At 41.2% G+C, this 18,605-nt stretch overlaps 1 protein-coding gene across 1 annotated transcript in view; it reads left to right on the top strand.

Annotated features, from left to right (window-relative positions):
• DYNC1LI1 (dynein cytoplasmic 1 light intermediate chain 1) overlaps window positions 1-5,527 on the top strand; it is a 35,951-nt gene extending 30,424 nt beyond the window's left edge. The window contains exons 8-13 of the mRNA XM_037070717.1: window positions 670-781; window positions 2,336-2,395; window positions 2,496-2,540; window positions 3,211-3,331; window positions 3,915-4,073; window positions 4,601-5,527. Of these exons, the coding sequence (XP_036926612.1) occupies window positions 670-781; window positions 2,336-2,395; window positions 2,496-2,540; window positions 3,211-3,331; window positions 3,915-4,073; window positions 4,601-4,713 (610 nt within the window). The 3' untranslated portion in view covers window positions 4,714-5,527. The remainder of the gene's footprint in view (window positions 1-669; window positions 782-2,335; window positions 2,396-2,495; window positions 2,541-3,210; window positions 3,332-3,914; window positions 4,074-4,600) is intronic.
• The last annotated feature ends 13,078 nt before the right edge of the window (window positions 5,528-18,605 follow it).

The raw sequence follows: 18,605 nt of genomic DNA, 5'->3' as shown, positions 1-18,605 counted from the left end.
CTGGCCTGCGAACCAGACGATCGTGGTTCGATTCCCAGTCAGGGCACATGCCTGGGTTGCAGGCCAGTTCCTGCAGGCCAATTCCCAGCAGGGGACGCACGAAAGGCAACCATACATTGAAGTTTCTCTCCCTCTCTTCTTCCCTTCCCCTCTAAAGATAAATAAATAAAATCTAAAAAAAAAAAGTTACCTGAATAAAATTGGGAGGTGGTAATAATTGCCACCACCACACCCCCAAAAACTATAATGACTTTTTTCAAATCAGGAAGAATGATAATTATTATTTTTTTAGGTTTTAGGTATTTTAGAGAGAGGGGAAGGGAGGGAGAAAGAGAGAAATATCAATGTGTGGTTGCCTCTCCATTGGCCCCCACTGGGGACCTGGCCCACAACCCATGTGCCCTGAGTGGGAATCGAACCAACAACCCTTTGGTTTGCAGCCCACACTCAATCCACTGAGCTATACCAGCCAGGGCTATTTTTTTAAATAAATATTTTAAGTAGAAATTAGTAAACTGTAACTTGAGCACTATTTAAAAAGTTGATTATTTTTTTCCATAATTGGTCAAATTTATTTTTATAAACGTGTTCCCATTATTGTGATCCTGGTCTGAATAAAAGAATTACTATGTAAATGCTTGAAAATTTTCCATGTGTCTTTCTTTCCAGTCCAGCAGGGTGGGATAATGATAAGAAAATAGGAATATTACATGAAAATTTTCAGACATTAAAACCAGAAGATAATTTTGAAGACATTATAACTAAACCACCCGTTCGAAAGGTAACAATTTTAGGATATAGTTTTAATATTTAGGCTTTTAAACTAAGGGGGAAGTCTGTAATTTTAAGATTGTAAGGTAGAAAGATGTCTTTTTCCTATCAAAGGCATTTCCAAGTGTAATTTGGGTGTTGCTAATGTATCACTCAAAATAAAGATCTCCTTTTTATCAAAACATAAACCAGCTATTTAGTTACTGAGTCATGACTTAGTCTTTGGCATATTTATATTAGAAAATATTAGTTCAGAGTCCATATTCTAAAGGAAATCGTAGGTTAGTGTAAGGGAGTATGTGGATCTTAAACAATTTGAATAGGTAGAAGTTGTGAACTTTCTAACCTAGAGCTCAGCCAAAAGCCAAGAAAACATCACTAGAATCATTTTAGCAGCATCTGTCTGTCGAGGTAGATCTTGGGTCTCCTCCACCTTGGGTCAGTTAGTTCCCTGGGCTATCCAGGAGCTTCCAGGTTTTTTTATTTAGACTTAGTCTTGATTGTTTCATGTCACTCTCATGCCTGTTAAATCCGGTTCCAGAAGGTACTCTTTCTTCATGTATCTTAATTTCATGTTAAGTAGTACATGGTATTCCATAATTAGGTATCACGGATGTTTCTGAAAAGGTGTATAAAAATGAGTGTTTGCATATAGTATTTCTCCCTGGCTTTTAATTTGGACATGTTTCAAGAAAAAGTAATTTTGATTTAACATACAATAAGAGTCGCACTTAGGAATCTAAACATTCATATTGAACATCTGTCTTCTGTTTCTGGATAATCAGAAATAAAGAAGGTAATGGAAAATCAGTTGGCATGGTATTTGGTGTGGATGTCTAGTAAAAGAAACGCACGCATCAAAAAAGCAACAATTTTCCCCAGTCTCTCTTTTTCCAACAAGTTTGCTTTGTTTTAGTTGTCCTTCCTAAGCCATTGTTTAGGCCCTAGGTGCTAACTGGAAGGGGGTGTGATACAACTGTAATCAACACGTGGGCCATCTCCCAAGTGGTCAGGAGTGCTAGGGAAGTAAAGAAAGGGGGCTGGCAGAGGACTGGGGATGGGAGGGAGATGGGCTGTTGCTGATGGTTAGGGAATGACGTGTGAAGGTAGAGAGGACTGAAAGTGCATGTGTCCTGAGGCAGAAATGTTCGAGGAGGCCAGAGAGGCTGAAAAAGAGCTGTGGTGGGGTGGGGTGGGCTGGGGTAGGGGGCAGAGTTAGGGTAGGAGATGAAAGGCAGAGAATACAGGTCTTATGGGGCCTCATGCAGGCAGATGCAGACAGCAGTCAGGACTTCGGATTTCACCCTGAGAGGGATGGAAAGTGCTTGGGGCAGGGCGGGGGGGTTCCGCAGGGGACTGATGTAATTTGACCTGACCTTTTAAAAGGATCACTCTGGCTGCTGGGTGGAAAATAGACCTGCAACTTGCTCCTGGTTTCCCTGAAATAAAAACGTAATGGCTCTCCTGTCTACTGAATGAATACTTAGGAAAAATGAGTTGCAAATGCCCCGCTTCTACTGTTCCTAGACTTGCTCATTTATGCATTGCTCATTGCTCCTTTCAGTTTGTGCATGAGAAGGAAATTATGGCCGAAGATGACCAAGTGTTTCTTATGAAGCTACAGGTAGGAAATTACATCAGAACTGTTCTTGAATATAATTTCTTTAAAACTACAGCAATACATGTTATGAATATCTAACCTAGAATTCTTTTATGTTTTTCAGACCCTTTTGGCAAAGCAACCACCAACTGCAGCTGGAAGGCCTGTGGTCAGTATTACCAATTTTGACAAAATTATTAAAATGCAGTGCATATTGCTTTAGTTCTTTATTTCTTCATCATATACATGTCTCATATGGGTATACTTTGATGTAAACTTGAACTAAGAATTCTTCTGGAATTTTTAAGATTTTTAAAAGATAAACTTGACTTCTTTTAAGATGACTTAAATTGTAGAGATCTATTTTGCAGTGTTTGTCATGTGTCAGTTACTGTGCTTAACCACTTACATACATTATTTTATAAATCCTCACAACAGCCCTATGAGACAGGAGCTCCTATTAGCCCCATTTCGCAGTTGGGGAAGTGGAAGCTCTGAAGGAAGGACGTTGAGGCTTCCCTGAGGTTACTCAGCTGGTGGGTGGGAGTGCACGCTGGGACCCCGGTCGGACGCTCCAGCTCGTGCTCATAACGGCACTTCATTATTCAACGCGGTCGTGTTTTTCCATTGAGGGCAAGTTGGTGTTGTAACGTGTGATGGGCCTGGTGTTTTCTAATAGTGAGGACACGATTGCTAAGCATTTTTGTCAGTGGTTTGTAAATGTCCCAGTAGAAATAGTGGGGTATGGTTGATAAGTAGTTTCTTTTTATAATAAATAATAATGTGTGAAGTTGGGAGTTTTCAGTTTTTATAGTTATGGCTTTCCTGTTCGCACACAGGACGCCTCACCGAGAGTCCCAGGAGGCTCCCCTCGAACACCAAACAGATCTGTGTCGTCCAACGTCGCCAGTGTGTCCCCCATCCCCGCTGGGTCAAAAAAGATTGATCCAAACATGAAAGGTACGTTTCTCTCCCTCTCAGAGAAAGCAGCGCATCTTACAGTAGAAAGAACTCTACCGGGACTCCCCCTTTACCATAGCTGGTTTTGTTTTGGCACAGTAGCCTCTCGTCCTTGTCTCTGTCGTTATAATCTCCTAGTTCATCAGGCTGAGAACCATTTTACAGTGTCGTCTTAATATGTCACTTCTAGGGCGTAAACTTCATGGAAGCTTTGGGTTTATTTAGTCATTCTCCTATGGTAGGTCATTGGAGAAATTTGTATTTTTATAATAATAGGTTACTTGCAATTAACATAAAAATGATATGTGAAAAAAAGAAAAAATAATGTATAATCATAGAAAAATGATTTTTAAATAATCTTACACTTTTAAAAGTTGCCTATATTTTGTTCTGTGTCTGAGTAGATAGAGAGGTTATCCAGCCTTTGAAGATCAAACTAGACTTGGATCTTTACATACAGCTCTTGAATTTGGAACATACAGCTCTTACATTTTAAGTCTATTATTCTTCTGGGTGTGATTACTAAAAGGATGATTTATAGAACAATTGTTCTGATGGAAAGTTTTTGGTTTTTGTTCTACAGCTGGAGCTACCAGTGAAGGTGTCCTGGCAAATTTCTTCAATAGTTTGCTGAGTAAAAAGACCGGTTCTCCAGGAGGCCCGGGGGGTGTCGGCGGTGGCAGCCCAGGAGCTGGGGCCGGAGGCGGGAGCAGTGGTTTACCGCCATCTGCCAAAAAGTCAGGTATAGTTACCTGGAGCTTTTTTAAAACACAGCTGTATTGAAATATAATTTACATACCATGCAGTCCACTTATTTGAAGTGTACATACAGTTCAGTAGCATTAATATAGTTACAGAGTTACTATATTCCTGCATAAACCATCACCGTGTTTAATTTTAGAATACTTTCATCTCCCCAGAAAGAAAACTCCAACCCGTTAGCAGTTACTCTTTTCCTTCCTGAGAACCGCCAGTCCCAGGGAACACTGATCTGTTTTTTTGTTGTCTTTGCGAACAGTTGTTTGGGACACAGTGCTGCTTTAGGCTCCATCCGAGGTTATTTTGCCCCGTCTGAACATTCCCAAGGTTGGAGGCATCCTCTGGGGTGGCAGTTCCAACTGCATTTTAAAGCGGCCCCGTCTGTATTCTTTTTTGCATTACTATGCTAGATAGAGTACATGAAACCACTGGCAGTTTTTAATGAAGAGACACTGGTATAAAAAATAGTTTGACCTATACCAAAATCTTGCTTCTTTTCCTTCATCGTAGGCCAGAAGCCTGTCCTGTCAGATGTTCACGCGGAACTGGACAGAATTACACGGAAACCAGTTACGGTTTCTCCTACAACACCGACGTCGCCTACGGAAGGGGAAGCTTCTTGAAGATACCAAATAAAGCCATTTCTTCAGTTTTCTGGGATAATGTAAACTTGCCTCTGCCTTTTCCTTCAAGAGTGGAATTAGGGAGCTGGAGTGCTTTTTCAGATGGACTAAATTTGTCTTTTTTTTTTTTTGGTGGTTGCCCATTCTTATAAAAGGGAGCTATACAGAGGAGAAATCACTCTTCATTATGTAGGGTTGCTGTTTGCATTGTCATTTTGCATAAGGAAGTAACTTTGGATTTTGGAAAACTCAAAACTTATAGATCTAAAATAAAGCCATGTGGTCATATTCTAAAGGCTATTTAAAATATATTGGAAGGGTTTAGGAAAGGGCAGAAAATAATATGCTTCGGGCATTTGACAGACTTGGAAGTCTAAGCTTATTTTAGTTAAGACTATTCAAATCATTTTTTAAAATTATGTTTTACTGGAAAAGAGAAGATGGTTATCAGATTTTTCACCCAGACATAAATATACCACCACATATGGAATATGCTGAGAAAAGTATCACATAGTGTTTGATACACTAGCTAGTCTAAGTTCATGATCCTGTAAGTTATCAAAATGTGATTTTGAAATATTGGCGAAGATTTGTTTCTTTAACTGAGAAGAAAAGAAAGCACACTGCTTAAATATGTAAAAGAAAAATGCAGAGGCTATTAAAATGTAAAGCGGTAACAGTCTTTGGATGTGTCTATATATATATGTCATATATATGTATGTCATATATATATGTATATGGCTCTGCCTTAATATACCCCTTTTTGTTTGTGACTTTCAACTGTAATCAGTTAATAAAGTATTTATTCTCTGCATTCAGGTTCAAATAATGTGTGGCATTCTCTTATATTTAAATTTGTATTTATCAGATAATGAGTAAGACTAGTTAGTGTTTTGAAATGTTTGACTTAATAGTATTATTAAGCATTGTGATCTTTCTTCTTACTAAGAGATCGAGTACATAAGATTCACTATGCTGTAAGTTTCCTTAAATTGGGAATTCTCCTGGATCAGCACATCTTCCCCACGTGTCTAGATCTGCAGGATCCTGTGTCGTCACTCCTAGGAGATACAAATACAGTCTCTTATCATTGAGTGGGCAGAGGCTGTTTTTCAAAGCTTGGCAAATGCACTAACACATGGCTACTCTCTCATAGGTAAGAATAGCTGTTAGTAGTTCCACCTTTCCGATACCTAGTTTTTAGTGCTAGTTAGAATCTGCATAAGAACAATTTCATCATCTTACTGAAGTTCAGCTAAAAAACACACATTTCACTTAATGAGTCATTTCAGATCATTGGAAAATTTGGTTACACACTTTAAATTGGTCTTTGTTACTACTTTAAAATGCAGATTCCAAAGAATTTTTTAAACAAAATCTTTGAAGACAATACATCTACTATCTCACATAATACTCTTATTAGAACCTTAAAATGTTTAGTTTTCTAATAGTATTTGGCTCCTAATAGTTGAATATAAATGTTAAAAATAATGAGGGTAATAATTTGTTTCAGTGTGGGAAAAACTTAGGGTGTTCATGGGCATGGAAAAATTAATTTGTAAAAACATTTTGTTTGATAAGTAGGAGATGAAAAATGCCATTGATAAACTCTTCTTCCAGAAGGGGTCCTATAATCATGATATTGTAAAGACCAATTTTTCTAAACGAGTACTTGGTGAAAGTAATGAAGGAGAAAACTGTAGTCTGTTCATCACGCTATGCGTTGCTCTATCAGTCGTGCGTGCGTGTTTCCACCAATTCATTTTTTCTGCGTGACCTTGGAGATGTATTAGAAAATTCTTGAAATCAATTTGAGTTGTTACCTGAAATAACTGTAACCGTTCACTCTCTATGGGATTCAGTTTTAACTAATCTAAAACCTTGTGTTTACCGTGTTTAAGCCTAAAACCAATTTTTGCAAGGAAATTTGTTTTTAAACTTTTTTAAAGCACTTTTTATTGAAGCGTACGCCCCAGAGAAGTGTAGCAGTTGCAGGTTTGAAACTGACTGAAATATCACACAGCGACCACATGGAACCAAGCATCGAGATCCAGGGAGACGACAGTACTTATGCTCCCAGTGTTTTTCACGTGCCTCCTGGTCCGAACCTTCACGCACCAACTAACCACTGTCCTAATAACCAACAAAGCTGTAGATAAGTTTTATTTTTAATCTTTATATGAATGAATGGAACTTAGAGTTTATATTCTTTTTTGAAGGAAAAGCCTGTGCCAGGCTTCCTTCAATGTGACTTCCGTGGTTCTTGCATTTTGTTGCACGTAGCAGTAATTGTCCGTTCTCACTGCACCGTTACGTTCCATTGTGCAAAATATACTATAATTTATCCATTATGTTATTGATGGGTATATAATAGTTTTGTTATTTTATTTACTTTTTATTGAATTTATTGAGGTGACATTGGTTAATAAAATTACATAGGCTCCAGGTGTAGAATTCTGCAACAAATCATATGTATATTGCATTGTGTATCTACCACCCCGTGTCAAGTATATTAGCTTTCTGTTGCCGCTGTATCCAATTACCAAAATTTAGTGGCTTAAAACAGTCCACATTTAGGACAGAAGTACAAAATCAGCCTAACCGGGCTAAAGTTAAGATGTCAGCAAGACTGGTTTCTTGCTGCAATAGGACTACAGCAAGGAAGGCTCCAGGGGACATCTTTTCCTTTTCTTTCCAGCTTCTAGAGGCTGCCTGCACTCCTCAGTCCGTGGCCTCTTTCCAGTCCTCAAAGCCAGCAGCATCGTATCTTCAGCTGTCTGCTTCCATCCTGTTGCTTCTCGCTCTGACTCTGCTGCCTCCCTTGTGTTGGGATCTAAGGGATCAAATCGGGCCAATCCGAGTAACCCAATGCACGCCCCCTATCTTTGCTTGAGTTGCTTGCCTGGCTTCCGAAGAGAAATCTGATGTAAAATTTATCTTTGTTTCTCCACAGAAACATCTTTGTTTATCTTTATCTTTGTTCCCTCCACTCTGGCTTCTTTCAAGATTGTTTATCTTTGATTTAATGAAATTTAAGTATGACAGGCCTAGGTGTCATGTTTTTGTTATTATTTATTCTTAGTGTTCTTGGAACTTCCTGGGTCTACAATTTAGTGTTTGACATTAATTTGGGGAAAATTCTCAGTCATTATTGCTTCAAATGTTCCTTCTGTTCCTTCCGGTATTCCCGTTATGTGTAGGTTACGTGTTTTGTAGTTTTCCCAGGGGTTTTGGATAGTTGGTTCCTTTTTCCTTTTTTTGGCCTTTTTTTCTCTTGCCTTGTAGTCTCAGAAATCTCTATTGATGCATCCTTCTGCTCAGTCAACCAAACAATTAACCTATGGGAAGCATTCTGAATTTCTGTTAGTTTTTTTAAATCTGGTATTCCTCTTATTCTTCCTCAGACTTTCTATTTCTGCTTACATCATCCATCTGTTCTTATATGTTGTCTACTTTTTTGTTAGAGCTTTTCGCATATTAATCAGTTGTTTAAATTCATGGCTTGGTAATTCTAACACCTGCTGTATATGAGTCTGATTCTGATGACTCTGCTGGGTTTTTTTTGTTGTTTTTCCCCCCTTTTGCTGTGCCTTGCAATTTTCTCTTTTTAAATAGTTAATTTTTATTGTATATCTTCCATTATTATTTATCATCCTTGCACCCTCTTCCATCTCCACCCACTTCCCTCCTCCCCCTGTCATTTTCTTTTGATAGCTGAATGTGATGGAGTGGGTGGAAGGAATTCCAGTGAATAGGCCTTTAGTGATGTGTTGGGGGCAGGGGAAGCGTTCTGTAGTCCTATGATTAGGTCTCAGAGAGCCTGTGCCCCTGGGCTGTGAATTTAACAAGTGCTTCTCAGTCCCCCACCCTTTGGTGAGACAGGATAGCTAGAGGGTTCTGAAGTTGGGTTGTTTCTTTCCACCAGATTGCTTAGACTCTGACGAAACCCCTATAGGTTAGGTTTTGGTGAAATACTTTCTCTCGAGGGCAGACCTTGTTAAGAACAAAATAAGGTGGCCTATTTGCATATTTCAAAATGGTTCCTCCTCCCCTGCCAGAAGCACCAGAGGATTTTTCTCTGATCTTGCCTTGGAGAACCCGGTAGAGCTCCTGGAGATAAAACAGTGTGGGGATCCCGCTAAGAGTGGGGTGTCATATAACTCACAGACTTGTCTACTCTGAGCATCCGGTCACCTGTCAATTACAGTTCAGTCACCTACCCGTGACTGGCTCCTTAAGAGGTTTCTGCTTCTCAAGTTGTGATTTTCAAGGTCTGCCTGCTTTTCTCCAATTCTTGGAACAGTAGTTGGCCTTGTGAACTCATTGTTCTGAGAGACTAAAGAAGAGTTTTTGATTTTTCAGTTTGTGAGCTTTTTGCTTGTTAGAGTGGAAAGACGACTTCCAACCCACTTGCTGGACTGGGCACTGGGGTCTTCAGTTTCCCTCTGAAAGTCCCAATCACACCTGCAAAGTCCCTTTGCCAAGGAAGTACGGTGACATTCAGAGGTTCCAGGGATTTGGACTTGGAGATCTTTGGGGGACCATTAGTACCACAGATGGGGTGCTTTTCAGTTTTTCAGATGAGATTTGGCGCGTTCAGGGTGGTAGGGCAGTAGACAACTGCTCGGTGTTTCAGTTGCTCTTATGAATTGTGCTGTTAGGAACACTCTTGATGGGTCTTATGGAAGACATGTTTTCATTCATTTTGGGTCTGTTTGTAGACACGGATTGTGGAGTCCAAAGCTTTAGTAGATGATGACAGTTTTTCCTAAGTGGTTGTAAGAGTTCTCGTTCCTGGGAGAAAATAATTCAAATTATGTATCTCACAAGTAAAGGTTTAGTATCCAGAGTGTTGCTGAAAGGAATCTGTGGGGGAACCCAGATACTGTGACCAAAACAAGCTCCCACCCCTGGGGTGTTTCTGTGCTATGGTTCTTCTTGTCCGCCCACCGCTAGTTGTTAGGAACTGTGGCTCTCAATGCCAGAGTTTGGTAAAAGGAAAGGGACTATTTATTCAAAAGTTTTACAGGTCTAGAATGATGGCGAATGGCACCGTTAAAAATCCCAAAGTCCCTTTAAAACACCCACAAACACACACACAGTCCTGCCTCCTCATGCTAAACCAGGCCAGTCAGGTACTGCATCTCAGGAAAACAAATAGAAGTCCATAGCTCAGGTAGACTCCCGATTCCTCCCAGTAATCCATGCCTGGCTGGGCAGGTCTCCCAGAGTCCTCAGCACCATCAGCTGTGTCATGGGAATCTGCAGTTCTTAATCCAAAACCATGTGGCACCTCCTCAAGGCCCACCTGCGAGAGTCCTTTCACCCCTTTCCTTCCTTCGTGGTCTCCCCGTTGTCTCTCCTGGTCCTGCATTGTCTCCATCATCTCCCGTCCCACTTGGCAGTCCGCCTTTTCTTTAAATCCCAGCCTGGAACTTCTGTAACCCCATTTCTGACTTCTCCCACAGTGGGCTACACCTGCCAGCACTCCTGTACTTTCAGCCTTCCTTGGCTGCCATAGTAAGTCGGGGCAGGTGTGGCCCTGAGCCAACTGTGGAGTGAACCATCTCCAAGCTCTAGCACAGGCGAGGTAAGGGGAGCTGCCTGCCAGCTACATCTCAGGCCAGAGTCACCCCCAATTCTCTAGCTAGCCTGCTGTTAATATGCAAAATAACCATTTTGGCACAGGGATATGAAGCCAACCTGCTATTATTAATGTGCAAAGTAACTCTCAGCGGCCCTGCTCCCTGTCTCCCATCTCTCAGCCAGACTTGTGGGGGGCGGGATATCCTATATTTCCAGACATCCCAAGTTCTGGACCCCGTTACAAATCCCCCCTTTGAGGGGCCCTGGGGCCTCCCAACCTACACCCTTTTACAAGAATATGTAAAGAACTCTTACAATTCAACAGTAAGATAACCCAATGTTAAAATGGGCAAAGGATTCGAATAGACATTCCTCTGAAGTAGACGTACAGATGACAAGCACGTGAAAAGATGCTGCATATTAGTAACTGGGAAGTGTAAGTCAAAACCACAGCGCACTACCACCTCACAGCAAGAATGAAAAATCTGTTGAACATATGGAGACATTAGAACCCCCATGTGTTGCTGGTGGGAATGGAAATTGGTGCAACCACTTTGGGACACAGGGGAAGTTCTTCGTAAGGTTAAACATGGTTACTGCATGACATACTAGTAGTCAGTCATGTCAGGGGACTCTGGCTGATACAAGTATTTCAAAATTCTGTCTTTTTCTGGAAAATTAAAATATTATCAGTGCAACCAATATTTGCTATCAGTTGTGTTCCTTGTATTGATGGGCTCACTTCATGTGCTTTTTGAGAAAATTCTTACCAAATACCAAGGTCCGAGAAACCAGTTGGTCTGTAAAGTAATTCAAGTGAACACAGAGAAAAAGGTGGTTAGTTTGGCTATTACTCAGCAGCACAAATGTTTTTCCTTAAGACACACGTACTTTCTATGCAGCAGGAGGGATACCTGTGTGCTTCCCAGTCCCTACTCAGACTTTTAGGGGGACTGGGACTGAATGGTTGCAACTTAATCAAATTAATGTTTCTACTTTTTCCTCAAGGGAATCCTTAAGTGAAAATGGCTTTATTTTCTCCCACCTAGTAGCGAAGAATACAATGACTACAAATTCAGTTGGGGGCCACCGCCATGCCAACAGTTTTATTCCATCCACCTGGTGGAAAGGAGCATGAGAACAGTTTGCACCTCACGGAAGCCCTGCCAGGGGCTCAAGAACCACTGGGGGTCCTCTAACAGCACTTTGAGAAGAACTGTTGTGATCCAATAGCCAAATTCATCATTTGACTTTGCCCCATGTCGGCTCAGAATTCACAATGGGGCTTGGATTCAGAAATTGTGATTGATACACACACCATAGAATGTGTGTGTGTGAACACTCCTCTTTGGAGTGTTCTCTACTTGGTTTCTGCCTGTCACGTGCTACAACTTGACCATGGCTGACTGGGCAGTCTCGTATTATTCTGTGTTTCATTCATGTCAGGCTGGTCTCTCCGAGTTCGGCTCAGAGGGGAAATATTATTGAAGTAGTGGATGGTGACCACCTCTTCTGCTGGTCTCCTAAAGCCTTGTATAAACTGCTCAGTGGTATTTGGACCCCGTTAATGTTCAAGTAAAGGAGAATTGCAATCCAGCCCTGCCTTGCAAGATTCCTTAGTGTCTTAGCCACATCTTCCTCCCTTAAAGCCATGAGACTCATAATGTGCAAGATTTGTAGTGCCAAGATGCTGTGGAAGGAGAAGAAAGTGTCAGAAGAGCTGGGCTACTCCGTCTACTGACAGTCTGACTGTGGAAGTCGCTATTGTTCTGTGGCCTTAATTTCATTGTCTGTATAGTGGTGAGGAACCCAGTTGGGGCAGAGTTATAAATGAGGACAAATGAGATTGAGGATGGGGGGTGTTCTCTAACCTGTAAAGTGTTACAGAAATGTAAGTTTTTATAGCTATCAGGGAGGAAATTTGATTTACATAGTTGTCTTAAATACTAGTCCCATGAGTAAATAATTCATGCCAGCATATTTAGCTACATACTCTAATTGATTAGTGTAGTTGGACTACTTTTGAAAACCCTGCTACCTTATTTCTGCCAAAAAGTTTATATATATATATATATATATATATATATATATATATATATATATTAAGTATATGTAAAAGTCTATATATGTTAAATATGTATAACAATATATAATATATAATAGTTTTAATCAACAGCTGGCTATTTGAAAGATAAAATTAGATCCATACCTGACATCTGTCTTAAAAATAAACTCCAAATGCACCAGACCTAAATGTAAAATATGAAACCTTGTAAGCACTGAAAGAACATGTGGGTAACTTCTTATGTATATGACTTTCTGATTTTAATTCAATCCATGCAATAAAAGAAAAAATTTAGCCCTGGCTGGTGTAGCTCAGTGGATTGAGCACGGGCCTGTGAAGCAAAGGATCGTGGTTCGATTCCCAGTCAGGGCATATGCCTGGGTTGCAGGCCAACTCCCCAGTAGGGGACACATGAGAGGCAACCGCACATTGATGTTTCTCTCCCACTCTTTCTCCTTCCCGTCTCCTCTCTCTAAAAATAAATAAATGAATAAATAAAATATTTTTAAAAATTTAAATTCAACTACATAAAAATACTTTTTAAAAAAACTCCACATATCAAAATGCACCATTAAACAAAGTAAAAAAAAGGTGAAAGAAGCTCTGATCGGTGTGGCTCAGTTGTCTGGGCTCGACTCCTGGTCAGGGCACCTGCCTAGGTTTCAGGGCATGTGGGAAAGGCGACTGACCAGTATTTTCCTCTCTTTCTTCCTTCCCCTCTCTCTAAAAATAAATAAAGTTTTCAAAAGTTGAGAGAAAATATTTATGACATATCACAAATAAAAGCCTAATATTCTTAATATATGAAGAACTCGTAAAATAGAGGTGGGGGAACCAAACTCCCTGTAGAACATAGATGATGAGGCAGCAGGACCAAAGAGGCAAGTCAGAGATGACACAGAAGTGCCTTTGAACCTGTAATGACATGTTCACCTCTCCTCACAGAGGACAGGCAAATTAAGAGTACCCTGAAACATTATTTCTCCCTATGCTAATAGAAAAATTTCAAAAGCTTGACAACACACTCTACTGGAGAGGTGATGGAGAAGTAGCTGTATGCATTCACTGCTCCTGGGAACGCAAACCAGTGTAAACTGTACCAAGAGAGATTTGCAGTATTTAACAAAACTACACTTGCAAAATCAGTAATCACATGCCTAGGAACTTACCTTAAAGGTACATACATGACCAAAAAAAATCACACAATTATTTATTGTGGCGTTATTTGTAACAGCAAAATATTGGAAAACCTAAATGACTGTACACAGACAATAGGTTAAATAAAGTGTGGTATAGCCAGGCAATGGGATACTATGCATTACTTTTAAGAAAGACCTGGCTGGTGTAGCTCAGTGGATTGAGTGCGGGCCTGTGAGCCAGAGGATCGAGGTTTGATCCCCAGTCCAGGCACATACCTGGGTTGNTGATGAGGCAGCAGGACCAAAGAGGCAAGTCAGAGATGACGCAGAAGTGCCTTTGAACCTGTGATGACATGTTCACCTCTCCTCACAGAGGACAGGCAAATTAAGAGTACCCTGAAACATTATTTCTCCCTATTCTAATAGAAAAATTTCAAAAGCTTGACAACACACTCTTCTGGAGAGGTGATGGAGAAGTAGCTGTATGCACTCACTGCTCCTGGGAATGCAAACCAGTGTAAACTGTACCAAGAGAGATTTGCAGTATTTAACAAAACTACACTTGCAAAATCAGTAATCACATGCCTAGGAACTTACCTTAAAGGTACATACATGACTAAAAAAAAATCGCACAATTATTTATTGTGGCGTGATTTGTAACAGCAAAATATTGGAAAACCTAAATGACTGTACACAGACAAAAGGTTAAATAAAGTATGGTATAGCCAGGCAATGGGATACTATGCAATTACTTTTAAGAAAGACCTGGCTGGTGTAGCTCAGTGGATTGAGCGCGGGCCTGCGAGCCAGAGGATCGAGGTTCGATCCCCAGTCGGGGCACATGCCTGGGTTGTAGTCCAGTTCCCTGCAGGCCAGCTCCCAGCAGGGGACGCACGAAAGGCAACCATACATTGATGTTTCTCTCCCTCTCTCCTTCCCCTCTAAAGATAAATAAATAAATAAAATCTTAAAAAAAAAAAAAGAAAAGAAAGAAAGACACTGATTTCTGTGAACTGATTTGGAGCTACTCCCAAGATAGGTATCTGTCTCTTTTCACTAAAGGAACACAAGGGAAACAAACAAAATTCGTTAACCTGCCGAAGGAGGTTGAGCAGGAGGGAGGCAAACCGAGCGACCTGTCTCGAAGTATTGCCTCTGTATGTTTTTATGTGCTTCTGGAACCTTTGCTAAGGGCTCACACTTTCAAAAAATAATGTTTAATCGACCATGAGGGGAAAAACTGAAGCCTGTTTTCTATCATTTTTACTGACCCTGGGCTTTGTGTCAGGGATGCCTGGTGATGGCAGCGGTCCCTGTTATCCAAATACCAAACCGCGCCCACCCTCTCCTTCCCGGGAAATCAGAAGATTCCATCTGTCTTCGTCACATCTCTCGCTCGGGCAATCAAACTGCTGTGGACTAAAGGACAGCCCTGGCTGGTGGGTAAACTAACTGATTATTAGAAGCAAGGAGGCTATTCGATCCCTGGTCTTCGTCCTTCCGCCCCACCACCCCAAATACCGCTTAGGAGTTCACTCCTTCCGCCAAGTGCAGAAGCCCTAGAACGGAAGGCATTAGCAGCATTCCTTTGCCATTGCAGCCCTCTGCTGGTACAAACGAAATGTGGAGTTTGTCCACGTTTTATGTGCTCATCCTTGAGACTAGTTTAGTGGGGAGAGGAGCTTTCATAAGCTCTCATCTCAGGAAAAACTCTGATCCAAACTTCTCTTTGTTTATCTGGCACCCCTGTCCACTCTGAGGTGTTTGGAAATGCTGGGGGGGAACACTTAAGACTTTTCCTTTGCCTTCCATCACACTCTGTCCTGGGTTCTCCTCCGGTCTCTGAAGTTATAACTGAGAATAAACGAGATCAAGGATGAGGGGGGTGTTCTCTAAACTGTAAAGTGTTACAAAAAAATGTAAGTTTTTAAAGCCACCAGGGAAGGAATTTTAATTTTAACTTACATGCTGGTAATTTAACTGCTAGTATTTAAATACTAGTCCCATGAGTAAATCACTCAGGCAAGCATATTGTTGATGTGAAACACATCCAAACCTGTAGGGAATATTTATGAGTTTGTTTGAGCCACATAGGCTGGGGAGTGAGATCTCAAATGCTCCAAAGAATAACAATGTGTCGGCTTCTTTTATGCATCTGAAATTTAGGAGGGGATGTAATGAAGACTACATGAAAGTGGGAGAAAATAAGGTGGGGACTGGATCACAGAATAGTCAAGGTGATGTGCTTTCTTGAGGGAGGTTATTTCAGAGGTGTGTGAGCTGAGACATACAGAAACAATGGAGAGGGTTAGCATAAGGCAATGATTAACCCTTTATTTAAAAGTTATAGGCCTGGGGCATGACTACCCACCATGACCTGCCCAGTTAGGAATTTATGATCAGATCACCCTGTGAGATTACTTTCCATAGAAACTTCTTTTGGGGGGCCACAATACTTAGCTGCCTACTCTAAATGTAGCGGTGTAATTAGACCACCTGTGAAAAGCCTACTGCCCAGTGTGCTCATTCTCCAGCTCTCTAAACGCTCTGCGTCCTACTGCAGCAGCGGTTCTCACACTGTGGGCCTGGATCAGCAAGGCCAGCACCACTTGTGAACTGGTCAGCGATGCCAATTCTCAGGTCCTACCCGAGATCCACGGAATCAGAAACTCTGGGGCTGAGGCCGAGACACCTACAGTGTCACAAGCCCTCCATGTGATTCTGAGGACCACTCAATTCAGAACTACTGTACTACAACAGGATCAACAAACTATGGCCCGTGGGCCAAGTCCGGCCCAACGCCTGTTCTGTGGTTTCGCTGGGACATGGCTGCATTGTGGCACTTATTTCTGTGTCATTTATGGCTGCTTTCTCTCCACAACAACAGACTTGAGCTGAGTAGTTGTGACAGAGGCTGCATGGCCCCCTGAGCCTAAAATATTTCCTATCTGGCCCTTTACAGAAAAAGTTTGCCCACCTCTGGGCTCGGGCATCATTCACCAAACCTTCCTAAGGGTCACTTTTGGTTTAGGGAAAGGTAATTTTACGTGACTTGCTATTTTTCATCAAGCTGTGCCGAGTCTGTAAGTTAGGTGTCAGTGATGAAAGGTTGATACGTTACAAATTATTTTTGTCTGATAATGATTTTTCCTCTGCTAGGTTTCATCACAAAGGCAAAAACCTTGTCCTATAGAATGTTAGCCAGTTTGGGGTCTAATGTAGCAATTGTATACCTTTTGATCTTTTCCTCTCGTTATCACACACAGACACACACACACACACACACACAGACACACACAGACTGGGTCCTCTGACCCAGTTTAACCTTCTTCTGGTCACTAATAAGTTCAACAAATCTTTGAAACATGTTCACTCTGTACTGGCCCGAGACTCATCTTTTGAACTTCTTGAATTTTATCCTTTGACACTGATGATAGTTAATTCCTCCTATAGTCCCTGTCTCTGTCCTTATCCTTCTTTCATCTCCTAGTTACCTGGGTGAAACTGTGCACCTCTTCCAATTCCTTGCTTACTCTTCAAACAAATCAGTCTCCAAATCTCACTGGTTTTACCACCCCCCCGCCCCCCACCCACCCCACCCCAGGTTCTCCTGCAGCCATCTGTTTCTACGACTAATGCCAGAGTTTAAATCCCTACTCCCCCTTTCCTGGACTGTTACAACACCACCCACCTGGCTCTTTGTAATCAATTGTCTACACAAGGCTGCTGGAAAAATATCCCCAAGGAAGACCACAGGCCATTTCACTTCCCTATGCAAAAACCTTTTGTGGCTCCTCACTGTCCAGCAACACAGGAAAGCCCCAGGTCCTTAGCCTGATTTTTCAGCCTTCCTGCATTTGACCCCAAGCTTATCTTCCCTATTTGTCCTTAATAATAACCTCCATAACCTGGGCCTATATGCACTCTCTCGTTGTCTTCCTTCGTATTGCCCCCTGCCTATAATACCCTCTTTCCTGTTTCTGCACGTCCAAACCTAAGTATTCCTCAAGCCCCACATTGAAGCTGCCCACCCCGCATGCTGATCCTTTTATCCTTTTCTCTCTACGGTAAATTCCCAACTCATTTAATTTGTATCTCTCTTCTGGCACATATCACTTGCTATTCTGTGCCATGGTCCTTTACGGACTTTTCTGTGGTCCCATTGTAAGACAGCCTCAGGATCCTACTTGTGTTCACATTGTTCCCCATCTGTGCTAAGATTGGTAAGAGCCAGGGAAATTTTTGAGTGGGAGCTGCTGGAAAATGAAAATCTCAACAGAAAAAGTTGAGATTTTCAAACTTTGTCAAATTATTTCAAAGTATGAAATTATTTTTTGAATGTATAAAATCTCGTCGAAGTATATTTTCCTACACCATCTTTTCATGACTATTTTCTTTCCCTCATTTGAAACTATTAACTATTTAGTATTGAAGGAGGAAAATGAATATTCTTCAAAATTTAAATGAGGCTTCCTTTCTTTGGTATATCTTTTGGTGTATCTTTTCTCCATGAGCAAGATTTCACATTTGAATGTGACCAGCCCCAGCGTTTAATTATTCAGTGTTGTTTATTCATTAGTGAAGATGATAGTTTTCTGTGTGGACACATCCATCAAAAGGGCTCCCTGATACAACTATTTCCTCATGAAGTCCCAAGATCTTCATTTGGCCTTTTAATTTATTAAGAAAGCATAAGCGACACATACGTTCTTTTTTGAACTGGGAGGGACATTAGTGTCTAAAATTTGGGTACCCCCAATCAATCAAGACGAAGAGAGTTATGGCATATCTGCTGCCTCCTCTCCAATGGTTTTCATTCCCGTCACATTATAATATAGCAGTTCTCCATACGAACAGATTTCTCACCAGCATCACCTGGAGAGCTTGTTATAGAAGTACATTCCGGAGCCTTACCCCAACTCGGACTCTTTGGAGCTGGATTTCTAAGAACCTTTATTTTTTATTTAAACCCCCAGATGCTTCTTCTGCACTCTGGTTTGTGAGTCACAGGCTAAATTCTTATCTTCTTCTAAATGCAAACAAAAGCAGAAACCCCTGTAGAACTGCCCACGTGCACCTAAAACAAACCAAGAGGGTTGAGA

This window comes from Sturnira hondurensis, unplaced genomic scaffold, assembly GCF_014824575.4.
Source record: "Sturnira hondurensis isolate 20B ecotype Veracruz unplaced genomic scaffold, ASM1482457v3 Scaffold0019006, whole genome shotgun sequence".
NCBI classification, from domain to species: Eukaryota; Metazoa; Chordata; class Mammalia; order Chiroptera; family Phyllostomidae; genus Sturnira; species Sturnira hondurensis.
The sequence above is the reverse complement of the archived record's forward strand: the minus strand, read 5'-3'. Positions and strand labels throughout refer to the sequence as shown.